This window comes from Caenorhabditis briggsae (genome assembly GCF_000004555.2).
Source record: "Caenorhabditis briggsae complete genome, chrIV, whole genome shotgun sequence".
Lineage (NCBI taxonomy): Eukaryota > Metazoa > Nematoda > Chromadorea > Rhabditida > Rhabditidae > Caenorhabditis > Caenorhabditis briggsae.
Window position 1 is genome coordinate 2,809,676 of NC_013487.2, and position 27,246 is coordinate 2,836,921.

Here is a 27,246-nt window from a genome sequence, read left to right on the forward strand (position 1 = left end):
AGAACTACCGAAAGGAAACATTGGTGTACCTTATGAGTAACTTGAAACGTAAAAAGGATTACGGTAGACTCATCAGGAGAGTCAAAGGAGTAAACTCCGTTGCAGTTTTATAATTCCGACAATACTGATATTTAGAATTAGGGACCACAAAAATTAAACAGAATGACAGAAAGAATGAAATGGAGGAGGATGAACATCCAACCAGCCTACATGTGCAGAGACAGAATCAATAGACATTTATTTTCTATTTGACCGTAATTATGACTGTCCATTGTAAGTATGAACGCAGGACCTAAAGAGGCTGATGGTATGTAGATAAAATGGCCATCCCGAGAAATCGGGAAGACAGGGAAGGAAAAGAATGTTAGAATCAGTGAGACAATTTGGGGTGATCGTTATGGGCAAGACTTATAAACTTATTGTAAGTACCAGTGATGGGAGAAAACACTTGTTGACTCTACAGCAAGGAGCATGGAAAAAATTTTTAAAAATGGAAATTGAAAAGCAGTAAACGTATTCTACGCAGAAGTAGTCTGAATTTAATGTCGTTCTCTGAAGTCACCTGTGTGGGTCCATTCAAAGGGATTCAAAAAAAAAAAAGATAGTGAGAATTTGAAGATGTGAAGAAGACGGTGAGAAATATAGACGATCCACGATAAGTGTATCAATCCAAAAATTTTTAACTGTTTCGATATTTGTATAGAGCATGATTTTTTCAGTCAGTTTTATTGAGTTGTACATGTTCAGACCATGCGTCTTTTAACGAATTTTTTTCTGTATCAGTTGGCTTTGATAAAAATTGGAAAATTGGAAGTTTCTCATACAATGAATTCGAATTGTTCATATGCCAACAATAAAAATGAAAAGTTCAACAGAAAAGTCCCGAAATTGGCTGATCAACAAAAGAGAGCAAGAGAGTGTGTGGATAGAAGAGGGTGAAAAGAAGATGAGTTATGATTAGTTCAAAAATGACAAACTCTCTCTTTTTTGTGGTGGGTGGTATTGTTGTATTTTGAACATATTTCTTTCCTGTTAATAAATTGTCCGGTGTTTGTTTAAGATTATGTTAAGCTCACCAACAATAACAGAGGATAAAATCCCTGAAAAGAATTATGAAAAATTGGAAACAGAAAAAAAAACACTTTTTTTGCAATCATCTGTTAAAAAAATTAAGAAGTTGATTTGGAGTTGTTTAAGTTGAAATTGTTCACAACTGCTTGTATAGTTAAAACGGTTTCTGTGAACAATAAAAATAAAAAGCTCAACCTGAGAGCATCCAAAATCGAAAAACAAAGCATAAAACCCCATTAAAACCCAGTAACTCAGCCTGAATGGAACAGAAATTTTTTGTAATGGTGTTTCAAAAATTCAAAAAATACAGTTTCGGATTCCTCTTATCTTTTTAATGAATTTAGTGCAACTAGTAATTTCGAACAAGTTTTTGCTTTGCAGTTTTCGTATCATGAGGAATTGCAGGTATGTCAATATCTGTTAATTTTTATCAAAAAAAACGATGGACATGAAAAAATGCTTCTCGAAATTTTGTTCTCTCTCGACGAGTTGAACTTGTGGGCCCACCGATGGAGCTTCTATGAAAGCCCTCAGAATGGACTGTTTTGAATTTTCCGTTTCATTTTACTGTAATATTGAACTGCGGAATCCTTGAAGCAATGTCTTGAAACGTTAGTAAGTTTTAGAAAAAAAAATTTTTCCTCTTCAATTCACATGGGACCCCCTTGAAACCCGAACTGTGATGCAACCTTCTTTATTATTCATTTAACCCAATTAAAAACAATAAACTTAATTATTCAATTTGGGACAATTTTTCTCCAAAAGCGGTAGCACAATCAACCGTGATTTTCTCGGTGGCGTCGCATCTGAAAAAATGTTTTGCAGTTTTAAAATTATGATATGGTTGATTAGCACTTTGAATTTTCAATAAGAACGCTAACTGAGCTAAAATTTTGTATTACCATGATCCGTTAAACTAAATATCAAGAATTAGACTTCAAGGGCAATAATGAAATTGTTAAATGCCCTCTAATTAAGATAGATTGAACTTTGAATATCACTCACGGTGTCTTCGTGCACTGTGCAACTCCGTTGAATGGCTCAGTGGATGTTTCAGGGACAATAGTGACTGTTTTTTTGTAGTAAGTGGAAATGTTGCAATCGTCATTGTGCCTCAATTTCCAGGTAACTTCTCTCTGAAACAGTCATTTTCCATTATCAAAAATGTTCCGGGAATTTCGATTTTTTTGATATCATGACGACTCAGCCGTGGTCGGCCGTGGCCGACCGCGGCCCTGTTTTTGACAGTTGTGGGACCTTACAGACTAATTGTAAGCATTGTCGCGAACTGATAGTACAATTCAAAAAATCACACAAGGTGAAAACACCCATTACAGTACACCGTAACGTGAAAATGCACACTTTCAATGTTTCAACTTACCGTACAAGTGTTGACGGAAGTCTTAACTCCATTCACATCGCTTGAATAAGATGAGCATGGTCCATGGTTATCGCTCCAAGATTCTTGCTTAACTTCAGAAGTCGACGTTGGCGCTCCAGCCGCCAGGACCACCAAAAAAAAGGCGACAAGAATGGAAAATTTCATAATTTTCAGAATTCAATGATTTTTGTATACCAAAACCAGTTCCGAGCGATTACTTTTATACATGGTCATAACAATTGCATTTTCTCATGAGTTATTGTTGGATGATCAACAAAAGAGAGCGAGAGAGTGGGTGGATAGAAGAAGGAGAAAAGAAAAGGAGTTATGATTAATTCAAAAATGACAAATTCTCTCCATTTTTTATTGTGAGTGGTTTTGTTGCATTTTAAACAGATTTTTTGTTAAGAATTAACTCATTAAAGCACTAGCATAACCCCAAAAAAATATGCAGTCTTCGAAACAGAAAAAAATTTCTTCGAAAAAATCCGTTAAAAACTTGAAGAGAAAATGTTTTGAAAGGTTGAAACGGTTTTTTATAGTTACTTCGGTTTCTATGAACAAAAAATTCAACATGAAAGTATCCAAGTTGAGAAAAAAGCATGAGAACCCATTAAAGATGGGGGGACATGAGAAAAATAATGTTGTCGAAATTCCGTTCAAATATGCTCCTCGAGGAGTTGAACTTGTCGAGGCGAGTGTTGAAGGTGCGGCGCCGCTACCGACTGAGCTACGCGGGCAAAGAGAAAGCCGCTGCCCGATAGCATACATAAAGGCGAGGGCCATACTTGTAGCGGGCCGGGCCGGGCTTTTTCCGGAATTTCGGAGGCCCGGCGGGCCCGTCATTTCACTAGTTTCGAAATTTTCAAAAAACACATAAGGGGGACCCTTATGTGATTTTCTTCGAACAAAAAATTTTTTTCGAGTTTTTCGACCTTTTTTGATCAGACAGACAAACAATCCGAAATACGAAAAAAAAAATGGAAAAAATTATATTGAGAGCTCAAAATTTGGCTCAAAAATACAGAATTTTTGACACCGGGCTTTCCGGGCCGGGCCCGGGCTTTGAAAATTTCCTCAGGCCCGGCCGGCCCGGGCCTGGGCCCAGGCTTTGGCGGGCCGGCCCGGAATTTTACAAGTATGGCGAGGGCGACAGCTGTACGCAGAGTGACATTAAGCGTTGTACACCGTTACGGTAAATGCATACTCTGGCCCCAAAAATCCCCCGTAAAATCTCCTGTCCCCCCACCTTTAAAATACATCGACTTCGCCTGCATGAAACAGGAGCTTTCTGGAATGCTGTTCTCAGAATTTCAGGAGTAAATTTTACAGTTTCAGAATCCTTTTTTTTTAACTCATCGTGTATTAAATTACCATCGGTTTCTTGTTTTTTCTGCTGTTTTAGTGTCATGAGAAATTGCAAGTATGCTAATATTTTATAATCCAATGAGGTTGACAAGGGTCATATAAAAACATCATTTTCTCCAAGTTGTGTTATAGCCCCTCAAGGAGTTGAACTTGTGTGGCCACCGTTGAAGGTGCCACGTTACTACCAGCTGAGCAACGGTGGCACAACTTGCGCCACCGACCGATGTCATAACGATAGTGACGTATTGTGTGAACACAGATCACTGTACACAGTCACGTAAAAATGCATACTCGCGCGTTGAAAATAGCCCTGAAGTCTTCCTTGTCTGCCCTTCAATTTTTATACCATTCATTTTTTTAAAATGAAAGATTTTGAATTTTTTTCCGTTTTAAATTGTTGTAAAACTGAACTGAAGTTCTCGAGCCAATCATTATCCATACCCATCATTCATTTTTTTTTCTTTAATTTTCTCAACAATTCACACTGAAAAGCTTGAAACCATACATGTGATGCAAACTTCTTTATTATTCAATTAATACAATTAGCAAATTAATTAGTTTTCAATTTCGGACAACCTCTCTCCAAACGCAGTAGCACAATCAACCGTGATTTTCTCGGAAGCGTCGCATCTGAAAAAAGAACGTTTTGCTGTCTCAAAAATGTAGTATATGTAGTTGATTTGTATTAGAATTTTTAATAAATATGTAAGCCGCATTAGCCGACCGACCGACAGCAAGCAAACCAAATTTGTGCGTTTGCAACGCGTCAGAAAATGTTCGCGTAAGCAGCCTTTTATTTCACGACACACTATTCAGTCGGTCGGTCAGCGAATTTCAACCGATAGAAATAGAAGTCTTACTTTGAAGAAAATATCCAACACTAGACTTAAATGTCGAAACGCAATAAGCGAGTGCGCTCTAATCGTGATTCTTTGAAATTATTTCATACTTCCATAGAGCATTTTTTTTCCATATCACTCACGGTGTCTTTGTACACTGTGCGACTCCGTTTAATGGCTCAGTGGATGTTTCAGGGGTAGTGGTGACCGTTTTTTTGTAATAAGTGGAAATGTTGCATTCGTCATTGTGCCTCGTTTGCCAGGTGTATGCCCTCTGAAACATTTGTCTTTGATTCTGACTCTTTTTTTTTTGAAAAGTTAGACGTTTTAGACTTTACGACCTCATCAGAAAATAAACTGTTTTCTCTTTTTCACTCAAAAAAGGTGCCGGGCACCTAGCGACTGATCTACAGGCTCGCATCTGACTGACATTTGCTCACCGCTGTACACCGTCACGCAGAAATGCACACTCTCGATTTTCTACTCACCGTACAAGTTTTGAAGAAAATAACTGCTTTTTCATTTTCAGTAGACTTTTTTTCTTCGCAGTTTTTTACATTTTGTGTCACCAAGTTTTCCGTAGTATCCGAAGTCGACGTTGGCGCTCCAGCCACAAGGATCACCAAAAACGAGGCGACAAGAATGAAGAACTTCATAATTTTTTAAACTGATGATTTTTATACCAAAACCAGTTCCGAGCGATTACTTTTATACATGGTCATAACAATTGCATTTTCTCATCGGTTATTGTTGGCTGATCAACAAAAGAGAGCTAGGTAGTGTGTGGATAGAAGAGTGGAAAAGAAAAGAAGTTATGATTAATTCAAAAATGACAAATTCTCTTTTTTTTGTGTTTGGTGGTATTGTTGCAATTTCAACAAATTTTTTTGGTTATAAATTTTAGATTCCGTTAGAAAACGAACCTATTGCAAAAATCTGAAGCAAACTAATAATGTTTTGAAACAGTACAAAAACTTCTCTTGCAGAAATCTGATAAATTCATGAAAAGTTCAAACTGAAAACTGAGAAAAAATCCTTAAAATTGGAAATTCGATATCAAAAAGAAGCATTTTAATGTTTAGAATCAAAATTCTCAAAATTCAAAAATCCGTATTTCATCAATAGTATTGCAAATACTGATCTCAAAATACAAGACTCTCTGAAAACCATATGCTTGGAACCGCACAAAATTTTCGCGAAAATGTATTTATTTAGAAAAACCCACCGAAATAAAGACCAAAAAATATATTTAAGCACAAAGTCCCGAAGATTGTTCGCACCGGGTACCAGATGGGCATGCAGAGCAGGTGGCTCCCGAGTTGTAGATGGTCTTAAACAAATAGTTTCCTCTGAAATAAACATCGATAATTGGTTAAAAAATATTAAGACATACTGAATCTTATAATGACATACAACAGCGACTCGATTCATTCCCCCCTTCGACGCATCAGGTCCACACATTTTGATTCCACATCCAATCTTGTCAGTCAATGCCCATGCCATTTGAGTGGCGTGTCCGATTCCAGTGTTGGCGAGAGACATGGTGAACTTGTTGGACCCCCATCCGAAATCCTGGAATTCAGATTCCCAGGCAGCCGATGCCATTCCTCCGAATTGGTCGAGGTTAGAGATGGCGGATCCAGACCAGTAGTAGTAGAGGTTCTCTCCGATGGATGGGATTGTGGAGTGTCCAGTTGGGCAGGTGTTAGCGTATCCTTGGGCGGAGGATTCGAGGGATCCATCCCATTTCTGGAAATAATTCTGGTTTGCGTTTGGTGTTGGGAAAAAATAAGCTGATAGAAGTTAACAAGTACTACAAGATGGTATAATTTAGAAAGCTCTAAGTTTCCTATACAAAAAGTTACAAGTCTTGAAGCAGCCGAACAGACAGGAAGCCTAATATCAGCTAACTATGACGAGGCCCACCATTGCACCGCCGTTGGTCCGCTGGTGTCCACTGGTGGCCCGCCATTGGACCACTGTTAACTTACCCTTAGCTTGCCGTTAGCTAGTCGTTAGCCCACAGTTGGCTCACAGTTGGCCCGCCGTTGGCAAGCCGGAGCATGCCGTTAGCTTGCCAGCCGCTGGCCCGCCGTTAGCTTGCCGTTGGCCCGCCATTGGCCCGCCAATAGCTTTCATTAGCCCGCCGTTGGCCCACTGTTGCCCCACCAATGGTGGGCCACCATTAATCCGTTCTCTTACCATTTTCATCATATTGGTTCCGCTCTCCTTTCAAGTCCCTCTCGCCACATACTGTCCTTTGGCGATCTTGGAACGAACATTATTGTGATGATTGACGATGGCTTGCTTTCCTCCTTCTCCGAAGTTGGCATAGGCTCCAGCACAGAAAACGGCCAAGATGAGAAGAGTTTGCATGATGGGATGATGATCTCCATGTCATCAGCGAGTGTTTTTATATTGGAAAAATATAATATAAAGTTTGGGATTTTCTCTTGTTTTATCTATCTCTATATTTCTGCAAAAAATAAGCACTTCCTCTTCTTTTGAATTATACTAGTTTCAAGAAATTGGAAAATAGAAAATAGGAACAAGATTTATTCATTTCAATATAAACAGTATGAAACATGATGTTAGTTTTTCATGGGCTTTTCGTACTTGAAGGCAGCGCAATGAGATTTACCGGCGGAGCTACACGGTCACAAATAATTACTTATTGTACTGATTGTCAAAATCAAAGTAGGATATATAGGGATAGTTGAACTTCTTGTAACATCGGAACAGGAATGACTTTTGAACGCCTTCAAGAAGCTTGATTTGCTCCTTGAGGACGGGAGAGAAAACAATTGTACCATACTCAAGAATGGGGCGAATGTAGATGACAAAACATTTTACGAAAATATCCATTTTAGACCGGCGGAGAACATTAAAGAAAATGGTAATTCGTTGGTGTGCTTTCCGGAGTGTGGTAGCGAAGTGGTCAGAGAAGGTCAGTGACGAATTGAGAATGACTCCCAAATCACGAATCCTCTGAACAGTTGGCAATCTCTCGTCGTTAATTGAAAAATGATTGTTAGTGTTATTAAGACGTCTTTATGAGAGAAAGAGATAGCTTCACATTTAGTGGGTGCAACTTTTTTGGGGGTTTTTCGGGAATTTCGGATTTTTTTTTGAATTTTTTCGCAATAATATTCGAAAAATAGATAATTTTTAACACATTTTAATGCAATAAAAATTTGGTCGGAGTCCCCCTTTAAAAATTAAAATGTTCTCATTGCACTTATATAATTAAAACGGAAGGGTAGAGTTCCAAAACCGCTAAACAGACTTTTTTTGAAATTATAATTAAAGAACTTACCATCGAAATTTGATAAACACCACAATTTCGTCTGGAATGTGAAACAGAAACATTAAAAAAACTTTGATCTTCTTATTCGAATTCGAAATTACAAAACCTAAAGATACAGAATTCAGCAATATGAAAATTTCAAACAAAATCTGAACACGGCAATTTCCATACCTAGTATTATTAGAAGTGTATTATCTCTTCTTGGCTCTGTAAAGAATTGGAAATTCACATTTCCTGATTGAACTATAACACAATTTTGTCAGGAAGGTGAAACAGTTTTTAAAAATTGATCTTCCCAAGCACTTTTATTCATAAAACAAATGGGGGTACGGAAAGCTTTTGGTTGTTTTTCGGTGCGAAGTGCCAATATCCAAACCAGAGATGCACGGACAGTCCGTTGTTCGATCATTGTTGGATGTCCGTTGTCCGTTGTCCGAGAAAAAATTGTCCGCCGTCCGTGTCCGTTGTTCGTTTGAAAATTTGTTCTCTCCGTCTGTTTATCAGAAAATTCAAATTGAATTGTTTCGTTTGAAAGGGCAGTTAAGGAAGATAGATGAGTTCTGGTCATGTTTTTTTAGAAAATACTCGTTGATTTAGTAAAGCTTTGTCAGTTGTCCGTTGTCCAAACAACATACAGTGCGTTTCACATTTATACGGTCACCCTAATTTTGGAGTATAACGTTAGAACCGATGAAAATAGGTATTCGGTAATTAAAAAATCGGATTCAGGACCTCAAAATACATAGGCTTGACAATTTTCATAATGATACCAACAAAACTGGCAAAATTAAGCTCCTTTGACTGAAAAATGGCTCTCTGCAAGCGTTTCATATTTATACGGTCACCTCGGTTTGACTTAAACTGAAGAAAATTTAGAATAGTGGTCCTAAACTGATCTTCTGCATTCCTGAGCACCCTGCCGGTTCTGTACTTTCTGCAATGGTGTTAAATACTCAAATGGCACGTTCTCCACAAAATTCCGATCCGAAGAGATGACTAGCCATAGCAAAACTTTGATTTTTAAGGGTTGGAACCATGCTAAATGGATCAGCTGAGGCGACGGAAGCGACTCTCTTTCTGGAAAATGAACTTACGGTGATGGGATCGACAACGGAAATGGAGGATATGATCCTCTTACACTTTTTGATAATCCCCGAAGTTCATACGACCAGGAGGCATGTGTCATCCTGAGGTATCCCGCCGGAGTGAAAGCACACGACATCAGAAAACTGTCTCCACCCTGTTTTATTATGAGATTTGGATTGGATCTTTGCGCAGATCATTTAAAAATGGCTATCGTTTGTCCAAATTGATTTTTGTCATCCCAACATATGTTTTGTAAAAAATCAAATGTTTTGGATTCTCAAATTTAGCATACTTTCGGAGAAAACAGTCTTCTGGAGTGGTGTGCTTTTTCTGTGGCGGGATATCTCAGAATGACACTTGCCCTTGGTCGTATGAACTTCGGGAATTATCAATAAGTGTACGAGAATCATGTCCTCCATTTCCGTTGTCGATCCCATCACCGTAAGTTCCTTTTCCAGAAGGAGAACCGCTTCCGTCGCCTCAGCTGATCCATTTAGCATGGTTCCGACCCTTAAAAATCAAAGTTTTGCTATGGCTAGTCATCTCTTCGGATCGGAATTTTGTGGAGAACGTGCCATTTGAGTATTTAACACCATTGCAGAAAGTACAGAACCGGTGGGGTTCTCAGGAATGCGATCGGTGCCGAATGGTCCGATTCGGAACAGAATATCAGTTCAGGACCACCATTCCAAATGTTCTTCAGTTTAAGTCAAGCCGAGGTGACCGTATAAATATGAAACGCTTGCAGAGAGCCATTTTTCAGTCAAAGGAGACTAATTTTGCCAGTTTTGTTGGTATCATTATGAAAATTGTCAAGCCTATGTATTTTGAGGTCCTGAATCCGATTTTTTAATTACCGAATACCTATTTTCATCGGTTCTAACGTTATACTCCAAAATTAGGGTGACCGTATAAATGTGAAACGCACTGTATTTCACTGTCCGTGAATCTCTGATCACTGTCTTTGTAAACTACACCTTAATTTATTCGTTTATTGAAACTGCAATTTTTATTTTCCAGTATTAGATATCTGGCCGTTCGTTCGGCATTATTTTCAACCGACTTTTAAGAAATTTCATGTTTCAAAATTTTGTGGAAATTGGAAAACAGTTTGAGTTGTTTACTGATTATATTGTATGCCCTTGCTTAAAATTGCTAGACCAAAACCGTTGGGTCCTCAAGTTCAACTCCGAGAAGCACATATGAACAAATTTTGAAAAAAAAATGTATTTTTAATGTCACCCTACTTCAAAATCATTATATCGATTTTTGCAATAATCTCATGAAATCGAGAAAGATTTTTAAGAAACATGTCTATAAACTTGAAATGTATTAAATACCTATTTTTTGAAATACTTCAATTACTATGTATTTGTTATTTGTCAGTCCTTCCACGTACCTCTCAATAAAATTCAAAAACCAAAGTTAGCTATCAAAACTGTATGGTACTGTGAAAATCTTGCTAGCTGATGCATACGGTCGAAAATAAAAAAGTTTGAAGGTTTAAAATATTAACTAACTTGTTGAATCGTAGAAGTGTATGGTAAATTGTTGAGCCCCCCATTTAGATCTTCAACAATTCAAATTGTCAGTTTCTAATCATTTAGTTGAAAAGTACATCACATGAAACATGAACAGCAAAATCAACGTTTTTAAGATAATCCTTCATCAGTGGTTCCACCTGTTGTGGCTACTGTACTCTCTTCACATAAAGCATGGCACAAGTTCAATTTTTCAACTACTTCGAAATCCCTTCACTCCCCTTCTTTTTCTTTCTTCCTTTTTTCGACACCTTATATTAATTGACCTATCAAGTTCAATATCACACCTTCTTGGTCAATTTCTTCTTTTTCTTCTCTTCATTTCATACCTGTATTCTCCTCCTTATCAATCTTTTCTCATCTTTCCATCTTCTTTTTTCTCACTTATCGACATCAATGTTATTCTAACGGCTTGATTGATAGCATTTGATGATCGGACTTGACAAACTGTAATTAATCATTTTTGTACAAACACAAAAGGGGGCAAAAATGAAAAGAAGATAGAGATAGGAGGGGGGAAGCCAGTTGATAATGATGATAAGAAAAGGAATTGATAGTATCACAAAATGATTAATGAGATGAATAGGTTTTTGCGGAAACGATACATATAAATCGACTTTCAAGAAAATGTTTTGAATAGAAAAAGAACTTGATTAGTTTGTTTTTGGAAAAATGGACAATTTATGTTTTTCCATTTTATGATGGGTCATAAATTTATTTAGGAAACTGGAAAATGTGGTCGTGACGAATCATGGTGATGAATTATAAGGATTACTGTAGCTGATCAAACATCTTTACTGTTTTGTTATAGTTGTAAATGATTGTCGAATTATTCAGAGAATTGTTGTTCGAATTTTTGAATGATAAACTTAATGAAACTGGAAAAAATAATTTAAAAATGTCAGGTTCCGACTAATCAGTTAAAAAAATTATGTATCATCATCTTGCTGAAACTGGAAAATAGTTTGAGCTATTCACTGAACCGACAATTTTTCGATTTCTCTGATCTTACAAATATCATCAGCAACTGTACTTCAAAGTGTTTTGCGAAATATTTCAAAGTAATTTTCTTAATTTTCCAATTTTTCAAAAAGTTCACAAGTTCTCAGAAAATTAATAAGTTGGAACTAAAAACAGCATGAGTGTTATATTAGTCTTGAAGTTTTTTTTTTGCGAAATTAATCTGTAACAAAATTTCCTGAAAGCAGTTATCAAATTTTATTATCTCCTCATTATTGTATTTTCATGTCTCACAATCAGAAAATCAGATAACCAGGGTTTGAAATAGTTGTTGCTATTTGAACTTTTCAAGTGCTTTATAATAGTTTTAAAGGGACCCGTATAATCCACGATTGAAAAAGTATCCTGCTTTAAGATTTATTTGTAACAGCAATTCAGTTTTGATCAAAAGTGATTTTGAGCAAATTTCGGTATCTCTTATAGTAACAGAAAAACGGCTCAAATGTTTTTTGAATAAAAAGTTATAAAAAAGTTATGTTTCTAGTTCTGCTTGTAATTCGTGATATATATTGTCGACTTAAAAAAAAGTGGGAGCTGGAAAAGGGCGGCTTCCCGGTCAATTTTCGAGGCCTTCCCCAAAAATCACTACAGTAGTAAACGTAACTTATTTCTATGAATTTAGTGGGATTTTCTGGACGAAATTCTGACTTCTTGGTATGAAAATGATCGCGAGCATCTCTAAAATCTGTTTTTTATCAAACCACAGAGCTTAATTGCAAAAGTAGCTCAAACGAGGCGAAAGTCTGAAATATTACGTTTTTGCCGCGCTTTTTCGTAGATCAACAAAAGCGACGCCTTTCAAACTCTCAGGTCCCACTTGGGTTCAAGCGAGGGGGTCAGAAAGCGCGCCCCAGTAAATCTAGGAAAAATTCTAAATTCGCTGCCGAATTTCGTTGGCTGAGTTTCACAGTTTTAAACATTTTAAAAGAGCGAAAAAGCGCGCCTTGCAACCAGTTGATTTTGAAGAAATAGATCATGATCTAGATTAAACCCGCGTCCACTTTGAAATTAGTAAATTTCTTCTGGCCTACGAGTTTGCTGGGGCGCGCTTTCTGACCCCCTCGCTTGAACCCAAGTGAGGTCCCAGTTTTTTTCAATTCGACAATGATTCACCTTTTACGGACAACGATCGCATTTGGCTTCACATTGGATAAATCAGTAATGAAAATTTCAAAAAATATTCACATGAATCATGTTTCATGTTCTTCTTGAATTAGTGACAGTTGGAAAAATATGATCGTCTTTACATGTCTTCGAAAAAAAGTGTTTCAAATGTTTCTGTTAAAAGAGACCTTTTTGGGGGCAAATTAATCGAATTGCCGTGCAGCTGAGCTACGCGGTCGCACCCCGATATAAACGGGTTACGATAGCCAAACGAGAAGCTTAAAAGGACAAACCAACATAAAACTTTTTGAAGCTGTACATAAAAGCTACTTTTTTCTGAAAGTGTGGCCTCGATCACCATCATTTCCAGAATCGATTACGGTAAACTAGAAATCTGGTTCGAAAAACCTTCGTAGCAAAGAGTTTTAGTTAAACCCGAGCATTAAGTTATGCGTTATATAGTTTTCACGAATCAATACCAGTGCGGCTAGAAATAGTAACCAAAATCCTAACATCGCAAAACTTTTCAAACCTTGTTTTAACTGTGAGTCTTGTCGGTACTTCCTGTAGAGCTTTCTAAAGTTGTTTGTCTTCATGTTTTAAAAAAATCTGTTTCATGTGATTCGAAAATTCGTGAAAATTTTGGTTGAAATCTGTTCACAACATGGTTTTCCTACACTCACTAAGTTTCAAAAACTTCTAATAAAGGCGATCCCCAATTTCGATCAAATTTATATTAGTTCCTATAAGAGGTATCGAAAAATGTTTAATCAACAAAATAATTTGTATATCATGATACACAAATTGTCCGTTGCCAATTTTTTGATATCTATCCCAGGAAATGAGAAAACTTAGCTCAAAGTTAACTACTTTAAGCTCAAATGGTTTCCATAGACCTAAAACAAATTTATGGTGAGCTTGTGATAAGCTAATATTAAGTTACTAATGTTTGACCAAAGATAAGCTCATCTTAAGTATGATGGGAGTTCACTACATATCCATTAAGCTTATGTTGAGCTACTCACGTTAATCGTACAGTATGCTTTTTGTAAGCTTACTGTATCAATTGTCAGAATTCAACCATTAACTTTTTTCTTCTAAACCATTGTGACACCGAAAACTTGAAGCTTTGAGATTTTCAGAAAATAAATCATCTCTGTTTCTTGAGTTTCATTTCAATCTGTGACAGTTTTTGGACAATATTCTATTTAACAACATTCCTGCAAAGATGTCTGTTTCCCAATAAATTAGTCCCTCATTTTGGTTCCCCCGAAAAATCTCCAACATTTTTATTGACCCTATGCTTCCGGATTTCTTCCACAGATCAAAACCAAATGGATGATAAATACGTGATACATCAAAAAGAAGGGGTGCCTATTCCATCATTATTATCAAATGTCATCAACGCTCGATTTCCAATCAATCATCACTCTCTATAATTGTTTGGGAGAGGGGGGAGAAACTTGGAGATGGTGCTTGTCACTAAAATCTTAAAGAAGAAGAAGATGAAGATCGTTTGTCTTATTGTTGCTTCGCGCGAAATTTTCTAAACATCAGCAAAAGAAGAAGAAGAAGACGAATCGGATGAGAAGGAGGCGAAGAAGAAGATGATCGATAGGTCCCAGTTGTAGAAAAACTGATGGATATGTGTGTATGTATCCGTATGATAAATGTCGAAACTTTCATGTTCCGTCATTTGTCAAAGTTTTCAGTGATATCAAAAATGTGGTCCCTGCTGAATTTAAAGAATTCAGATTTTTGGATAAATGTCGAAAATATTAGGAAATACAGAAGTTTCGTAGATTTATCGTGGTGAGCTTAACGACAATAAGAATGTTGTCAGTTTAACATTTTAATGTAATTAACGCAAGACAAGCTGAGTCAGCTTAACGCAATATTAGTGAGCTTAACGCAAACTTACTGTAAGTTCGCTTTAGGCTTACAGTAAGCTTTCTTTAGGCTTACCGTAAGCTTATCAAAAACTTGATAAAAGGCTTATCTTGAGTTTAACGTAAACATCTTATCAAAATTTGCACTTAATTTCATTGTATGATTATCTTAAGTTTATTTTAAGCTAATGGTAATCATTCAAGTCCCTGTAAGAGATATCGAAAAGTAATCAACTGACGGTATGGTTTTGATGATATGATTAACAGTTTGTCAGTTGATCACTTTTCGATTTCCCTCACACTGAATGATCTAGGGATTACGTCGATGCATTCTATTAGAGTGTTTACGGTAACACGGATCTAACTTCAAAATCCCTTATTACAATTTTTTCAGTCCCTTTCCTTCATTTCCATTTAACTAGAAAATTTAATTCTATTCGAAACACCACTGTACAAATATACGAATAAAAAAGATTTTATCATGCGTGCCGCCGTCGAAAAAAGTCGTAAAATTCCACCACCCATACAAAGGAAATGAAAATGAATGGTATTTACACAGAATGCAATTAGGGAAAAGAAGATGGATGTGGTGGGGGAGTTTTTTGAAATTGGAATTTTTCAGCGTTGGCATACTTGTAAAATTCCGGGCCGGCCCGCCAAAGCCCGGGCCCGGGCCCGGCCCGGCAGGCCCGGTGTCAAAAAGTCTGTATTTTTGAGCCAAATTTTGAGCTCTCAATATAATTTTTTCCATTTTTTTTTGTATTTCGGATTGTTGTCTGATCAAAAAAGATCGAAAAACTCGAAAAAAAATTTTTTGGTCGAAAAAAATCACATAAGGGTCCCCCCTTATGTGTTTTTTGAAAATTTCGAAACTAGTGAAATGACGGGCCCGCCGGGCCGGGCCGGGCTCGGGCCGGGCCTCCGAAATTCCGGAAAAAGCCCGGCCCGTTACAAGTATGAGCGTTGAAATTGAAAAATATAAAAGTAACTGGGAAATGTGTTAGATTAGAAACAGTGAAATTTTTGAGTACACATGTTGAAGACTTCCACAATCCCACATCGTTGCTGAGCTGGCTTCCTTTAAAACATTTCGATAGAATACGAATTTGTGAAATGGAATTTTAAAATAATTACCCATACGTATAAGAAGGACAACACATCAGTTCACACTCATCGTATGAACGAACATATTGAAACAGTGAAATTTCCAAGTGTTCCATAAATCTAAATCCAAAAACAAATTTTTTGAAATTTGTTGTTCTGTTTCACTGTTACCATTAAATGATTGTTTTATATCTGACACTATTGTTTTCACTGAATGTCTTTGAACATTGTAAACAGAAGATTTTATAAAGTTGTTTAGAGTTACGGTATGCATTCTGACGTGACTGTGTACAGTGATTAATGGTAGCAACGCGGCACCTCCATCGGTGGAACTTCTCGAGGGCGTAAAAGAACAGAATTTTGAGACTTTTATTCATATCTCTTGAAAAGTCCCTCCTAATGTGTACATGTAAAATTGTTCTAGTGTTTTATAACCTCTTCTTCCTACGCTTCCAAATGTACATCGGTCGAAAGCCGAATCTTACGACCGCGTAGCCGGTAGTGGCGCAGAAAAATTAAAATTGTGCCTTCAAGTTCCATCTCTCGAGGAGTTTCCATTGAAAAAGCGAATTATTTTTTATGCACAATAATCACGAAAATTGAGTGAAGGGCCAAAAAATTTCTACAGTTTCTAAATGTTTATGAAACAGCTTCAAATTTTCTCATTCGTTTCTTTCTGAAAGTGTTTCGGATTTTGACAGCTAAAAAACATTTTTCCGGACAATTTGAATTTTTTTTGATTCATCATTTTCCCTTTATTCTGAATCGATGAGATTTTTAGAAACCGATGAGGTTTTTTCAGAAAAACCTATACAATTTACGATAATCAATTTTGGCATATTATCACCGCTTAATTCATGGTGATAGGGGAAAAATTAATTCAGAATACTTCTAATTTTCCTGACAATGCGAGGTTCAATTCTCTAAATCCGAAGAATCTGATTGTTATCGTTTTACATTATTAAAAACTCAACAATTTAAAGGCGCAGAGTGACATTAAGCGTTGTACACCGTTACGGTAGAATGCATACACTGGCTACAAAAAACCTACGAAAAATCTCCTTCCAAACATTTTCCATTTATTTTCTCAACCTTTATAAACTTGAACATACTTTTTATCGGAAAAATCGTATATTTCAGATTCCTGATATTCCTGATAAATTTTTCCCACGATTTGACGATTGTACACAAATAATTGATACTATAGACACTAGAATCGTTACGAAATATGTTACAGTGAGATGACAGCATTTTCAAACAGTCATTTTTGGGCATTTTTTTAGAAAATTGAGTTCTTCTCAGTAGGAAAAACGGCCGAAATCTAACTTGAAAAATTGTCAAAATTATTCTAAAAAGGTTGCAAACGGCTCTTGAATACCAATAGGATTTATAATAAGGGTACGGCAGGCACAAAAATGTAAACACTATATCGTAATGTGGAAATCCGTACTATTTGTCGGCGACCATTCAGACCATTATTTTTGTTTAAAAAATTATTTCGCGGTACTACTATCGTTACAAAATATACTTGAGTAAAATGACCACATTTTGAAACAGTAGATTTCGGCAACAATTCAATTCCAACTTTCAAACTTTCAAATTTGGATAAAAGGCTCAATCTGATATAATGTTGGAAATGACATGTTTCTTTTAAAAAGTTGCTGTTTCAATATCCCCCTTTTGCTCAACGGGATCTTTTATGTTTTCTCAGACAAGAATAAAGTTCCCGCCGGCGGGTTAAGGGAAGTTCCTGCCGCAGGGCAGCGGCAGGGACTTTTTTTTTAGCCTGCCGGCATGGACTTTCACGCCGGCAGGTAAATGCTTTTTGTTCTTTCCCCCTTCCTCTTCCAGGGTCTTTTTCATGAAAATCAAATGAGAATATTAACAAAATATAAGTTTTTATTATCAAAAGAAATTATTCTTATCTAACAACAATGGGGGAGTAACGAATGGGGCAGAAATAAGTGTTTCCATCAAACTGGATTGATAGGAAAGGAGATAAAACATCAGAAGTGGGGATCAATGTGAGACCAACTAGGTTAGTGCATTTAACAATAAGAGAGTCACAATTATTGTCAGCAAAAAGTTTAATTGACCTAGCCAAACGTTGCGTGTTCCGAGCTAACTTTTAAAAATCAAGTCTTAGAGCAGCTGCTCGTACCACGCGACATACATTCCGAGATCCGATGGTGAAAGCCGACGCTCTCTGAAAACGAAATGTCAATGATAGAATCAGTTTAATTAGGTGCTCACTCTTTTCCCATTAAAGCAGATGTACAAATCGTTATCATCTGTTGAACGACATAGTTTCCATATTGATGGAAGAGAAGAATGTCGAGTGCATCGCGATTCGTCCCATGATCTTTGACGTAACCATCGAATATCTCGGTCATCATTTCCGTGAGAAGTGAGGGAGGAGCGAAGATGAAGGCTCCTTCAATGACATGTGATGCGTATTTGTCCTGTGACATGGAAAGTAAATTTCTCAAAAGACACTTGTCTATGATCATATCGCGATACATTTCCATGATTCCTGACGACTTGATGGCGTACTGAACGACATAGTTGGCAAACTCATTCGATGACAATCGATAACAATTGCGAACCACGCATGACATCAAAGTATGGAGAAGTTGAAGGCGTGCGTTGAAGCATGGGGCCTTCGAATTCTCAGATAATCTGTCGATGACTTGCTGCACTAGCCGACATCCGTACTTGTCTCTGCATACAGCCATCAGAGTACAGGAATTCCACGAAGAACGTCCAAATGTCGACAGGAAGATGCCTTACAATGCGTTGCATGGCATGAATCGATGTCTGGTCGGTGCAAATGTCCACTAAATCAGAGGAATGGAGCGCTTTGATCAGATCAGTGACAACGGAACGATCGAACTTCTGTAACAAGATATTGCTCAAATTTGAAACTTAAAAAGATCTATACCTGAACTGCGATTTGAACGACGCGGCAGGCGAATTTATCTTTGCACATATCGCCAATCCGCACTCCACCATTCTCTGCAGCAACACTTTCTGCTCATCGAGCGTTGCGAATTCGACAAGCTTCTGGATTATGAAGTTTCCGTTTGAATTTTTACACAATCCACCGAACAAGATCATCGACTCGGTGAGCTTTTCGAAAACTGCTCTGTGTAGATCGTTATTAGCATCCGTCGGATAGTGGATCTCCAGGAACTTCACTCCGTGACGGTCCATCGCAAAATTTATGAGCTGCTCCTTCCCGACGACATTTTGCAGAGTAATCTCTGTACGCGCCGGCTCGGCGAACTCTGAGCTTGCGACGAATGCCTTCTGGCCCCTGTCCAAAGGGAAGAAGGTGTCTTCTGATGACGTCCCGTTGAAAAAGAAACTTCCCGAATCGGGAGTCAAATTGTTGTTCGCCAGTGATGATGTTCGGCGATTCGAGAGTGGGAGCAGCTTGACCGACGGTTTGTTATTGTTCTTATTGTTTACGAAGAACGAGAAGTCCGTGTTGAACGGCATCGCATCGAATGACCCGTTTCCAAACAATCCTTGTGTGCCAATTGACGATGATCCGGAAGATATTCCATTGCTTCTACGGAACCACGAGTCGTTCATTGTGGGGAAGACTGAGCGACAACAGGAAAATCGCACAGGTTAGTAGCCGCTGAAAGTGAAAGAAGTAGAATAACCAAAACATCTGACATAGAGAAAGAAAGAGGAATTATCGAGATATTGGACATGTGAAACAACAAAAATGGCAATGGAAACCGGAGATCCTGTAACGTTTTTTTTTAAACTGATAAATTATGATATAAATACCTGTCGGAGGAGGAAACGTAGACACAGATCCATTGTTGCAGAAACGACCGCGAGGTGTTTGAGGAGTCATTTTGGGATTTTCTGAAAAATATAAGGAAATTTGCAATGTCGGAGCAATACTTTTCCTTTTCAGAATGTACACAGTGTCGGAACAAATAATTTTATATACCTCGTAAAAGAAATTCAGTAAAATAATAGACATAATCAATTTTAGCTTTAAAACAAAATAATAAAATATGCAAATTAAAATCCCGGCGAGCGGAGTGTCGTTTAGCCCGCCGGCAGGTACATTCTCCTGCCACCACTTCAATAGCCTGCCGGCATCCTTTTTAACCCCCCGGCAGGAACTTTTTTCTTGTCTGAGTTGTTGTTTGAGCTATATATGGCAAAAATTCAGTTTCAAAATGTCCATAAACTTCCTATTTCAATTTTCGAACCGTTTTGAACCAGTTTATCCTTGCATGTTCCTTCAAATATTTGCTGTTTCGAAATTCCCATTTTGCTCAACGGATTTTTTATGTTTTGTTTCGTCGACTCTACTATTTAAAATTACGGTTTCAGAATGTCCGTAAACAACCCATTACAAATTTCCAATTGTTTTCTTTTTTTTACTCGTAAAAGTCCTTATTACGAATTTTAAGCCATTCTTGCTGTATTTGCCAATTATCAAACCTCAAAACCCCCATTTCAAATTTCCCAGCGTTTTGAAACAGAAAATCCCCTCTCCCACTCTCTACAGTCGTAAATTGTAAGGGAACTCGAAAACTGTCACCTTATTACACTCCCTTTCCCCCTTTTAAAATTCATCATCTTCGCCTCTCTCTAGATGATCGATGATGATTACCTGCCATAGACACACACACGCGGTACGAATCGGCTACCTACATAATAAATCTGCCCCCCCCCCACACTAGAATTTTAGGTCCCAAAAAACCCATTCCTCTTAAGGCTCTTCCATTTCGAAGCGGCTGAGGGAGGTTATTTCAAAAACGACGCCGCCACTATTTGAAAAATGGCCTCGTTGAAAAATGAGGGATCAGGGGGAGTGAGCTGAAGCACACATGGCAATTTTTCAAACGAGTACAAGACTGATTGCCTCTCACCCCTCACACGTCTTCTTGGTGGATTCTGAAGGCGCGGCCGTGGAAAAAAGTGTTCCGGTGGTAATAAATCATCTTTGGTGTTGGTTCTCGGGGATGCCATCCATTTTAGGGCACCGGTTTTAAAAACACGATTTTGATTTTGGCGGTCCCTTTTTGGTTCTGAAAGTGTTCTACTGTAACGCCTTCGTTCAAACTCAATATTTTGCATGCATTGAAAACTGCAAAACTTTGAAACCTGAAACAAACTATTTGAAACAGCAAAAAAATCTAGTTTTCGAGTCAATTCACACCAAAACCAGAAACCGAAATAATCATCAAATAGGATTTGATAACCTGATGTCGGTGTCCTAGTCAGTATTGCTACCAGCTGAGCGAAGTAAGCACAGACTGAAATGAGTCAAAAATTTCAAATTTGAAGCGATTTATGAGTATTTTTTTGAAGGCACTAAATATTATCGTACAACTGAAAAATCTAAAACTATGAGAAACAAACAAACTACCTGAAACAGCAAAAAACCTATTTTCGACATTTCTTGAATGATCCAAAAATCTTAAATTTTAAGCTTAGGGGCGATAAAGGTGGTCAAATAAAAATTTTAAAACTATGAAAAACTGAAACCGACTAATTGAAACAGCATAACATTTAGTTTTCCTGACAATGGTGGGACTGGCCTTGTTAACGCACAACATGAAGCCGAATTTTCAGTTCATAGATCTCAGGAAGAAGTTAAAGAGCCTAATTTTTGACACGTCTCGAACGAGCTAAAAGCTTTTAATTTATGCGTTTTTGTAGATTCTCCAAATCTAAAAATATGTTTTTTCAGAGTTTTTCCTGGAAAGTGTTATATTCCCAGGCGCTGAGAACTCCTAAACCAGCAATTTAGAACCAGTTAGTCGCCGAAACGAGTACGTTAACAGAAAATTCGAAATCTGCCAAAGTTTGAAACAAACGCTCTGAAACAGCAAAAAATTAGTTTCTCAGACCCTCAAACAAAACTAAAAAGAAGTCTACCGAAGGGGATTCGAACCCCGGATGTCAGTTTACTAGTCAGCATCGCTACCAGTTGAGCCTTGAAGGCATATACGAATTTTTAGTTCTACAATTTTTTGACACCTTGAATCATCCAAAAATCTTAAATTTGATGCTATTGAAGTTGAAGATTATTAAAGCCGATATGGGTTCGAATAATTTTTTCGTGATTTTATTCGGAAAAAATATATATGAAACAGAAAAAATACTAGTTTCACAGCCGCTACACGAAACAATTAAAAAATCTGCCAGCGAGCATTAGAACCCTGAAGATTTCCAAAATCTAAAAATATGTCATTTTATCAGAATTTTCCTAGAAAATTATATATTCCCAGGCGCTGAGAATTCCTATAAATTAATTTAATTTAGTATGTGCAGCAAACCTGTTAATCATACTGAAAATTCTAATGCCATGAAACCTGAAATAAACTATCTGAAACAGTAAAAATTAGTTTTCAAAAACTTCCACGGATGTCAGTTTCCTCGTCGCTACCAGTCAAACGAGCTCAGAAGACGTTGACGTCGTCTGTGGGATCATTATGAAGCCTTTTTTTTCGTTCTAGAAGCTCTAAAACAGTCGACAATGCGAGAAGAACTGATGATGATTAAACTATGAAAAATTTTCAAAGCGATCTGAAACAGCAAAGTAACTATTTCCCAGACAAGTTACACAAAAACCAGGATGCCAGTTCCGAAGTCGAAAAAGCTGCCAGCTGAGCCAGAGCACCTGTAATCGAACCCTCATGAAGCCCAAATTTGAATTCTAAAACTCTTTCAGCTCCCCTTTGTAAGAGTATTTTCGTCAACTTGTCTCTATCCAAACAGCGCAAAAAAACGAATTTGTCTTTTTTCTTCGTCCTGTGTGTGAACGAAAAGAAGACAAGCGGTGGTTGGGACTGGTGGGATGGATGGGCACGATTGATTGATTGTCTTTAAGGGCCCTCTCCGTCAGTTCTCTTCTCCCCCCCTTTATAACATGAGTAATCAATCTTCGTTGCGAGACCCGTGTCGATAACTCAAGACGAGATGTGAGAGATGACACCAGAAGGCAAAGGAAGGAAGGCGTTTCGAAATATATATCTACAAGCAAACACAAAACATCATAAACGAATCTCTTCCAGGAGTGATCTGTCATTGTCTGTCACTTCTTTTCCCCTTATTTTTGCCTCCTTTCAGTTGTCGTTAGGAATTTTTTTGAAGAGTGATGATGAGATGATGATGATCGGGTGCCACCTCCTGGGTTTTTTTTCGCTTGTGATTTTTAGTGGATGGTGATTGATGGGTTACTTTTGGTAGACAAGGATCTTTGGTGGGTATCTGTAAATGGTTCCGGTTTCAGAATAGTGGTATTTTTAGAGTTTTAAGGTTTTAATATTGACATCGATGTCAGTTGATTTCCCGCCATATTTGGAGACTGGAGCTTAGCTGTCACGTTTCCGATCAATTTGAAAATTTTGGAGTGTGTGAAACAGATCAAGATTTAAAACTTTGCATTCACAGAATTTTTCCAAAAGTCAGAGTTTTTCAGCTATTTGCAGTTTTCTGAAAACACATTTTTTCCCATTTTCAGTACAAAAACAGCTAAAAAACGGTGTTTTTCAGAAATCGGCAAATCGCTGAAAAACTAGACATCTTCTAAAATTCTGTTAATACAAATGTTTCGATCTGGGTATGTTTTAAGATTTTCAGTAATTTTTAATGGAGGGTGATTGATGGGTTACTTTTGGTTGCTCAGCCAGAAATTATCACTGTTTTGAAAAGTTCACTTGTTATGAATTTGATAAAGCATAACTACTTCCAATGCGGTTCGATTTTTTCTAAATATAAAATTTCGGTTACTGTAATTATTTTTTCAATTAGCTGACAATACATGTAACAGGTTTGCTTTTTCAATTTTTTATAATAAAATTTTTGAGGCAGATGTTTACTTTGAAGAGACAGAAGCTTATTCAACATGAAAAAAGTTTTCCTGTTTCAAAATGTTTACAATTTTGGATAGTAATTATGATAATAGTTATTGCTTCACCTGTTTTGAATCAATTTGGTTTTCATTTTTTTTTTTTGAATTTTTTCAGAATCAGATCACACAAAATTAGTTTTGAAAAGTTTTCCGTTTCAAATTCTTGTTTTTCGGAGAAATTTTGTTTTTGATTCGGTATGTTCAGCTACATAGGAATTGGCTTGGAAATATTTAGAACTAGGATTATTGTAGTATCTGAATTGTTGTGGTTAAGGAAAGATTGGAATCTCAATCCAAACATCCTTCTTCCAGAACATTTTAAAACAGGTGTATTCATGCTTTACAGTAGAAATCTATATTTTCGAAAGTATTACTGTAGTTCGCAAAATGAAACGAAACATCAAACTTTGATAACTATATACCCACTAAATAAATCCCATGAAACAGAAAAAACGGTCCCTCGTATCCAAAGTCTTCCAGAATGCTTTCCTCCTTTTTTATTCGGGAGATGGAGAGCAAATATTTCATTCGGCTCATCAATCTCCCCTCAACTGACCTCTTGATCACTCTTTTGATTAGATCCAGAGGCGGAGAGAAAATGTGTTAGTGACAGTTGCTTTTTTGATTCCATGGGACAACAAAACACTTGTATGATACATATTTCTGTAGATCTTCGGAGTAAAACAAACAGTTATTGTATCTGCATGCCTAGACGGAAAATTAACAAAATTGAAAAAAACCTGTTTCATCTTGAAAGTGAAACTGAAATATTTTCAGAATTGATAATTTATTTTATTCATGATTCTTGATTGATTACAAGGAAACGAGTAGTTGAACTCGTGCTCCCAATATTGGAGATGCCGCAGCTGAGCTACGCGGTTGCAGATGCCTGGGGTACGGTAGGAAGGTGCAAACAAGCAGACTTTTCTTACTTCCAAGAAAAAATACTGTTCCAGAATGTTGTTAGTGTCAAGGTAATAGTCTTTACAGAAATCATCGTAAGGCCAAACAGCAACTGTTAGAAATTTAGAAGAAACTATAAATTTTCTATAAAGTTTGTAAGATCCTATAATAAATTCCAACCAAACAGGTTAAGTGTGAAGATACTGTCTTTCTCCTTCCAGAATATGCTTTTTAAATTCACAACTTTTTTTACTGTTTTCAAAAGTTTGTTTTTGAGTCAAAATTTTAACATGGATTGTTTGGTAGTCGTATCAGTCAAATACAGATTGCTAGTTTTTTATAATTGTTTTTTACAATGCAGAATAATTCTACCGTAATCCAAATCATTTAATACGAAATTTTAAGTTTCAGCTTTTCGATGAAATAAAGCATATAACTCAAAACTTCGATAAATATCAGTTGAATTTAAAACTTTTGGATTCGTTCTTTGTACTTCGGTTAAACTTGTTTTTTTTAAGTTTCAGGAGTTGTTTTTTCTCTGTTTCAGGTTGAGCGTTTTGAGTTTCAATGATTGATACAATTAATTCACGCGGGTAAGCGATGTTTAACTCTCATTCAGACATTTTTAACTGTCATTTTGAATTCAGAATTGAATCAGCTGAAAAAAATATAATTTCTTTTTCATTGACCAATTGTTCTGTAAAATAAGACAACGTTGTTTGTTTGGCGACTGGAATTAAAATCACAGCTCCAAATTTGCTTTATTTTCAAAGTACAGAAGTGTCGAATCAGTTATATTTCATATGGTTTAATCAGTTATATGGTTTTAGATGGAGCTTCACATTTTTTCGTGAAGGAACATGAAAAAAATGATTTTGAACTTAGGGCTCATCGTCGATAGCCACGCGCTGTGGGAATACCGATTATTGTATACCGTCACGACAAAATACATATCGTAATTATAGAAAAACTCCGAAGAACTTTCTGTCCTCCATCGTCTGAAATCAAAAAAATAAATATGTTTCAAATTGAACATTTAGGATCATAAACTAGCGGGGAGAACTAATGAGACCATATTTTTTTTGTTGTTTTCTTGAAAATTCTAAAATTGGAACATCCTCACAATCCATAGGAAAGATTGTGGTTCTAAGCATAGAGTTTAGAGCAATATTGTAATTAGGGACACAGATGGTTCAACTAGCTCTCTTTATTTTTTCCAGTAAATTTCAGAATTATTTTTTGCCGTTACAGATGCAGCGTATAGACTGATCGGTTAAGCAAAGTTTAGTTCCCTCATTTTTTAGTTGTGTTACATTCGCTATGAGCTTTAGCGATCATTTCCCATTTCCTTGCTTTACTCCAAAAAGTGCAAATTGGCTCCTAACTCGGTTCAAAATTGGAATTTCTGTATAACTCTTAAAGTAAAATTAAGATTTTGACAAGGTCAACAAAATGACACCCAACTCGACTATGTCAAATTGAGGAGTTTTTGACCAGGGGCCCGAGAATCGGCCTGGGGTTTGAAACCCAGTATTTAAATATTATCAAATCGGGTGTAATTTTGTAGATCTTGTTGAGTGAAACATTTTGACTTTTTGTTTGAGAAGAAATTATAATTTTGAGCCGAGCTATGATCCCGTTGAAAATTGTTCTATTTTTGAGTCAAACCCAGAAAACGTATCAGGTCTTCAGTTTTTTTAAATCAATTTTCAGACTTTTTCACGAACCAGCAATTGTTACGGTTTTGAGTACAAGCTGCTAAAAATAAATAATGTTAAATTCTCCACTTAAAACAGTATGATTTTTTAAAGTCTGACCCACCAATCAGTTTACGGTCCTAAATGCTCTAAAACATCTCTGCCCGTTCAAGTCCCCCTGAAAACTGAAAACAATAGCTTCTTCTTCTTCTATTTTTTCGAAAAAAGTAACATTTTCGAAAAATTCTTCAAAACCATTTCTCATCGTCTCTGTAAGAGAGCCATAAAACACTCACATCATCCTCCCGAAAGCCCGCCGACCGCCAGAAGTCTTCTTCTTCTGCCTCCTTCAACGACTATAAAATAACTCATCGTGAGATGGTTTTACGAGCCAACCCCTCCCCCCTCCCACAGCTGTCTTCTTCGTTTTCCCCTTATTTTCTCATATATATCGTTTTCTTTAGTTCGTCTTCTTCTTCTCCTAGGTACCCACATATATCTTCGTCTTCTGACAGGAGGCCGCTGAAGAAGAATAAATGGGGATGAGATAGGAAGGAGGCGCATCGCTTGTTAGATTAATTAAAGAGATAATAAAATAGGCACCCCACACCGCTCCTCTTCTTATCTATCCCTCTTCGTTTGCCTTCAGAATGTTTGTACATGTCGACACCTTCGGTTTGAAGACACTTAAGAAGAGATCTGTCCCCTGTCTTTAACAACATCAAACACTTTTACCGCCGACACCGACACACACACACTCATTCATCAATCTTCTCTCGTCCGGTTCCGATTTGTGTGTGTTTACTGGCTGCACTGGAAAAGAGCAGTGATGGGGTGGATATTTGGCGGATTTGTTTGATTAATTATGTTCCCCGGGCGCCAGGGAGCCAGAGGAGCAGCTTCAAGGGAAGAAGAATAATGGTTGTGAGTATTGGGAGCAGTTGGAGAGCAGCGGCAACATTTCCGAGAGAGTGTGATTTATGAGTTTGTCAGAAGGAATCTGAAAAATATGAGCTGATGGATGCGCTGCAAAGACCATTTT

At 37.1% G+C, this 27,246-nt stretch overlaps 4 protein-coding genes across 4 annotated transcripts; all 4 read right to left on the bottom strand.

Moving 5' to 3' along the window:
- Positions 1–1,804: 1,804 nt before the first annotated feature.
- Positions 1,805–2,617, bottom strand: CBG22343 (the record flags this gene model as incomplete). The annotated part of the gene is made up of 3 exons (XM_002647137.1): positions 1,805–1,877; positions 2,077–2,207; positions 2,453–2,617. The coding sequence occupies 3 exons, from the start codon at positions 2,615–2,617 to the stop codon at positions 1,805–1,807; spliced, it is 369 nt and encodes a 122-aa protein (XP_002647183.1).
- Positions 2,618–4,374: 1,757 nt separating this feature from the next.
- CBG22344 lies at positions 4,375–5,315 on the bottom strand (the record flags this gene model as incomplete). Its single annotated transcript, XM_002647138.1, has 3 exons — positions 4,375–4,450; positions 4,803–4,933; positions 5,148–5,315. 3 exons carry the CDS (start codon positions 5,313–5,315, stop codon positions 4,375–4,377), a joined length of 375 nt encoding a protein of 124 aa, XP_002647184.1.
- A 593-nt stretch (positions 5,316–5,908) lies between these two features.
- Positions 5,909–7,035, bottom strand: CBG22345 (the record flags this gene model as incomplete). Its single annotated transcript, XM_002647139.1, has 3 exons — positions 5,909–6,008; positions 6,053–6,408; positions 6,940–7,035. 3 exons carry the CDS (start codon positions 7,033–7,035, stop codon positions 5,909–5,911), a joined length of 552 nt encoding a protein of 183 aa, XP_002647185.1.
- Positions 7,036–17,852: 10,817 nt separating this feature from the next.
- Positions 17,853–19,307, bottom strand: CBG22348 (the record flags this gene model as incomplete). The annotated part of the gene is made up of 3 exons (XM_002647140.1): positions 17,853–17,916; positions 17,964–18,431; positions 18,652–19,307. The coding sequence occupies 3 exons, from the start codon at positions 19,305–19,307 to the stop codon at positions 17,853–17,855; spliced, it is 1,188 nt and encodes a 395-aa protein (XP_002647186.1).
- Between the last annotated feature and the right edge of the window lie 7,939 nt (positions 19,308–27,246).